Source organism: Gekko japonicus, unplaced genomic scaffold (assembly GCF_001447785.1).
Source record: "Gekko japonicus isolate JY-2015 unplaced genomic scaffold, Gekko_japonicus_V1.1 scaffold1082, whole genome shotgun sequence".
NCBI lineage: Eukaryota > Metazoa > Chordata > Lepidosauria > Squamata > Gekkonidae > Gekko > Gekko japonicus.
This window is the reverse complement of record NW_015173155.1, coordinates 242,937-248,205: the sequence shown is the minus strand read 5'-3', so window position 1 is coordinate 248,205 and position 5,269 is coordinate 242,937. Positions and strand designations below refer to the sequence as shown.

Genomic DNA, 5,269 nt, shown 5'->3' with positions numbered 1-5,269 from the left:
CCCCTCCTGTTGAAATAAGTCTGGAAGAGGCAGCGGTGGAGGGGGGGGGGCGGTGTTGCAAGGCGGCAGGGGAAGGGGGCGTGGGGGCTGGTGGCCGAGGAGTCCTAAGTCCTTGCCAGGCCCTTGGGAAAGGGCACCGGGCCTTGCGGTGCCACGCCCCTCTCTCCGCCCCCAGATCCAAACCCACATCATAGATGCCGCTCGGGCGGAGGGCATCCAGGAGAGCCCGGACAGCCTCTTTGCCTACCTGATCGAGAGGGTGCGGAACAACCTGCACGTGGTCCTGTGCCTCAGCCCCGTGGGCGACCCCTTCCGGTGAGTGAGTTTTCTGTTTGGCGCAACGGTGACCCCTGGTGGACAGGAGGGGCTGCAGGCAGAGACTGGCTGTTGAAAGGAAGCAGACGAACCGTGACGTGTAGTGCCGCAAGAAGTTCTTCGCAGACTTCTCTTTTCAGCAGAGGTCATTTCGGGGGGGATCGCGGGGGATCGCAGTTCCCCCGGGTGAGGTACGGGGGGCGGGGCACATGGCGAAGCCCCGCCCCCTGCTTCCGGCTGCCCCGCTTCCGGCCCTCATTCAGCCAGGAGGAGGCAGGAGAAGAGGGAGGGTAAGTTGCTTCCTCCCTGCCTCTCCCCACCCCTGCCTGCCTGAGGCCAGGGAGGGCCTTCGCGGGGCTTCCTTGCACTCCCGCCGGCCTTGCAGGTCCACCGCCAGGCCCCTCATGGGGCTTGGCAGTGGAGCTGCAAGGCCAGCGGTGGCGGCCGGGACCGTTGGGGGCGGTGTGTGTGGCCTTATGACACACTTCTGGCGATGTCAGGGGGTGTGGCCTTATGACACACTTCCGGTGATGTCAGGGGGTGTGGCATATGCTAATGAGTTATGCTAATGAGTTCCCCTAGCTATTTTTCTACGAAACGACCCCTGCTTTTCAGTATCCAGTTTACTGGAAGCAGTTCGAACGCCATCGACACCAACGAACCACGCACATGACGTCTCGTTCCGTGTATGTCTTTCTCAAAGTGGGTAGCCTTGAAATACCTGTATAATATTAATCCACTCGGCAAACACTCTAGACATCACACTGATGGATGTGATGAATGTGACTATGAGGTATGACTAGAGTGCTGATGGCGTTTGAATTGCTTCCAGTAAACTGAATACGGAAAAAAGAATTTACAGGTCCTTTTTTCTGGCACAGTACATCACGGTTGATTGCTTCCTCTCCACTTCCATCCCTCTTTGGTTTGCAGAGACTGACTGCTGTCCGACCGGTCTGAACCCCAGTGGGATGGGGGTAGGGAGCCAAGGGCCACGGAGGGTGGGAATGGAATGAGCCCGGCAGGGACGCTCAGTCTGCTCTGCCCCAGGAACTGGATTCGTCAGTACCCGGCCCTGGTGAACTGCACCACCATCGACTGGTTCTCCGAGTGGCCAAAGGAGGCCCTCCTGGAGGTGGCGGAGAAGTACCTGGAGGGCGTGGATCTGGGAAGCGTGGAAAGGGGAAGCCTCGATACGGTGAGGAGCCGTGGCCGTCCCGAGAGGGTGAGGGGCTGGAGGCCCCCCTCTTCCTCCTGCAGGGCCTCACCGTCCTCCTCCTCCTCCTCCTCCGGCCCAGATCCACAAGCGAGTGGCGAGGATCTTTGTGACCATGCACTGGTCTGTGGCCCGCTACTCCCAGAAGATGCTGCTGGAGCTACGGCGCCATAACTACGTCACACCCACCAACTACCTGGAGCTGGTCTCCGGCTACAAGAAGTAAGGGGGCCTCGCCGGATGCTGGGGGAGCCCGGTGGGGTGGGAGAGGAGACCCTACCTGTGTGGAAGGCTTGGGGGAGCGCCAATCGGGGGGGGGCGGTGCTGGGTGAAGACCGTTGCAGACGTCTCCCGCGGCCCTCCCGGCAGGCTCCTGGCGGAGAAGCGGAAGGAGTTGTCCGAACAGATCAACAAGCTCCGCAACGGGCTCTTCAAGATCAACGAGACCCGGGAGAAGGTCGAGTTGATGTCGCTGGAACTGGAGGAAGCCCGGAGGAAGGTGGCCGAGTTCCAGAGGCAGTGCGAGGAGTACCTGGTCATCATCGTCCAGCAAAAGCGAGAGGCCGACGAGCAGCAGAAGGTGAGGCGGGCGGGCCAGCCAGCTCCCCTCTGGGGGACTGCAGGAGCCAGGGGCACCTACCTCTCTGGGCCCCTGGAATGGCTGGAGGAGCCGGGAGGGAGGGAGGGAGGGAGGGAGAACTCTGGCCCCGGCGCTCCGCTCCGCTCCGGAGCCGCCACGCCGCCGCCCCTCCCTCGGCCCTCGCGGAAAAATCCTGTCTCTGAGTCTGCCTTGTGCAGAAGCAGGCCGAACGAGGGAACGGGTGGAGACAGGGTCTGCATCGCCAGAGTTCTAGTTGTGAGAGAACCTGTCCCAGGAGACTTTGGAAGCCTCAGAACCTCTCTGTGGTGATCAAGCAGGCTACCTTGAGGAACAGACCGTACCTGTCTGGAAGCCCCAATTTCAGAAGGAAGCTAGTGGTTTCTGAGAGGAGCTCACCTTCACACGATGAGAATCCTTCCCCCCCCCCGTAAAATGTTATTGTATTTAAGAAAGAAGTAAGCCAAAGAATATGATTCCAGTAGGTTACAAGAGGAGATAAAAGGGTAGATTTTAAAACATCAACATAACATCTTACTCACCGATTAACTCAACCTCTGTGCACTGGAATTTTCTCATCACTATGAGAATCCTGAGAGAAGGCCAATATTGGCCTCAAGAGGACAACCTTGGCTGCCAACTGCTCTCTACTCTCCTAAATTATCAACTGTGTTACACCTGTAAATAGTTTCTATCCTCTTTCCTGAACCACCTTATTCCCCTGTCCGTTCTTTTGGCATTTCCTCCACGGGTGCTGAGTTTATTTGATTCCGAAGCCGGTTGGGTTGAGTCTGTCGAGTGGGAGGTTGGAGCGGAGCCCACGCGGCTCAGACTGTCTCAGTGTCATGTTTAAGACCTCCACCTCCCTTCCTCCCCGCAGACGGTGACCGCAAACAGTGAGAAGATCGCCGCCGAGGAGATCAAGTGCAAAGCTTTGGCTGACAACGCCCAGAAGGACCTGGAGGAGGCCTTGCCTGCCCTGGAGGAGGCCATGAAGGTGGGCGGGAAGCAGAGGCCGCCCCGGAGAGACCCGCAGGGGCTGGCACACGGGCACGAGTCGCGGAGCGGCAGCCACCCGTGTCCAATGCCCAGCAGAATTCCTTTCTCACAACGTGCGCGTTGGGACAATACTGATGGCAGGTTTTAAAGCCAGCAGTGGTGTTTCTTTTCTCAACAATCCTGCTGCCAAAGCAGGGAAATGAGAAGAGCTTCTGGGTTTCTCTTGGCTCCCTGGCTTCCCCTCTCCCCCCGCAAGCCATCCCACGTCCTCCACCGGCAAGGGCCGCAGCATCCGGGTGCTCTGCCAGCCTTTATCCCCCTGCCAAGAGAGGGGCCGTGGCCCAGTGGCGGAGCAAAGCAGAGCTTTGCGTGCAGGAGGTCTCAAGTTCAATCCCCGGCAGCATCTCCAGTTAAAAGGCCCAGGCGGTAGGCGATGTGAAAGACCTCCGCCTGAGTCCCTGGAGAGCGGCTGCCAGACTGAGCTGAGAATGCTGCCCTTGACGGACCAAGGGGCTGATTCGGTAGGAGGGAGCTTCCTGTGCTCAGGTGATAGGAAGGATCCATGAGGTCGCGGTAGAGCCTCTGCTTGGCATGCAGAGGGCCCCAGGTTCAGTCCCGGGCCGCATCTCCCGTTAAAAGGACCAAGTAGGAGGGGATGAATAAGACATCTGCCTGGACTGAGTAGACCGGACTGACCTTGGTAGACAAGTGGTCTGATTCAGTAGTATCAGGCAGCTTCCTGTGTGTTCGGGCCCCGAGAAACTGGGCTCTTCCAGCTGGGTGGGTGACGCCGGTGGTTCACGTGGGCCGCGTCCATCTCTTCCCTTTGTGGCGATGTGTCCTGAAGGGCCGCTCCTCTCTTGTCCTCCCCCCCCCCCAGGCCTTGGAGTCCCTCAACAAGAAGGACCTGACCGAGATTAAGTCTTACGGCCGGCCGCCCACCCTCGTGGAGACCGTCATGCAGGCGGTCATGATCCTGCGGGGCAGTGAGCCCACGTGGGCCGAAGCCAAGAAGCAGCTGGGTAAGGGCTCCGGGGGGGGGAGGGGCCGTTGGTCTGAGGCCAGGTGGGGTGTCCTGAGAGCAGAGTCTTGGCGGAGCCGGAGAACGCGTCTCTGCGGACTGGTTGCCTCCCGGCGGCCGCCTGATGTTTGTCCTTTTCCATATTTCTACGCAGCTTTTCTTCCCAGCAGGGAGCCAAAGTGGCTCACAATACCATTCCCCCCTCCCCCCCCACCCAGTGAGGCCGGTTAGACTGAGACTGGGCGGCTGGGCCGAGGTTGCCCAGTGAGCTTCCCTGGCATAGCAGGGGATACGCACCCGGGGCCTCCTGGCTCTTCATCCAGCAGTCCACACCACACTGGAGATAGATCAAGGTGGGGAAGCCGTGTTAGTCCGTGGCAGTAGAAAACGGCAGGAGTCCATCAGCGCCTTAAAATGAGAGCCAGTCTGGTGTCGTGGTGAAGTGCGCGGACTCTAATCTGGGAGAACCGGGTTTGATTCCCCACTCCTCCACTTGCACCTGGCTGGATGACCTTGGGCAAAGCCATAGTTCTTCTGACAAGAGCTGTCCTAGAAAGGGCAGTTTCTGCCAAGAGCTCTCTCAGCCCCACCAACCTCACAGGGTGTCTGTTGTGGGGTGGGGAAGGAGTTTGTGAGCCGCTCTGAGACACCTTTGGGTAGTGAAGGGCAGGATACAAATCCAATCTCTTCTTCTTCTTCTTCTTCTTCTTCTTCTTCTTCTTCTTCTAGGCTCGCAAAAAATGTTTGGCAAGGGAGGAGCTTTCGCGAGTCACTGCTCACTTCTTCCATTACCCTGCCACAAATCCTGTGGGCCTTTAGGGTGCTCCTGGACTCTGGCTCTTTGCGCCACACTGGCTTTCCGGCCGCGGCTGCTGGACCCCGGCGGGGGGTGCGGCTCTCTGGCTCTCTGGTCCCATCTTCCTTCCACTTTCCCCAGGCGAGCCAAACTTCATTAAACAGCTGGTCTACTTTGACAAGGACAACATCTCCGACAAGGTGCTGAAGAAGATCAGCGCCTACTGCTCCCAGCCGGACTTCCAGCCGGACATCATCGGGCGGGTCTCGTTGGCCGCCAAGCCCCTCTGCATGTGGGTGCGAGCCATGGAGGTGAGGCCGGGGG

At 59.3% G+C, this 5,269-nt stretch overlaps 1 protein-coding gene across 1 annotated transcript in view; it reads left to right on the top strand.

Annotated features, from left to right (window-relative positions):
* Positions 1 to 5,269, top strand: part of DNAH2 (dynein, axonemal, heavy chain 2) — a 151,604-nt gene that overhangs the window by 120,406 nt on the left and 25,929 nt on the right. Inside the window, 7 exon segments of the mRNA XM_015422403.1 lie at positions 176 to 315; positions 1,366 to 1,513; positions 1,614 to 1,753; positions 1,901 to 2,111; positions 3,010 to 3,126; positions 4,009 to 4,150; positions 5,087 to 5,256. Coding sequence (XP_015277889.1) covers positions 176 to 315; positions 1,366 to 1,513; positions 1,614 to 1,753; positions 1,901 to 2,111; positions 3,010 to 3,126; positions 4,009 to 4,150; positions 5,087 to 5,256 — 1,068 coding nt within the window.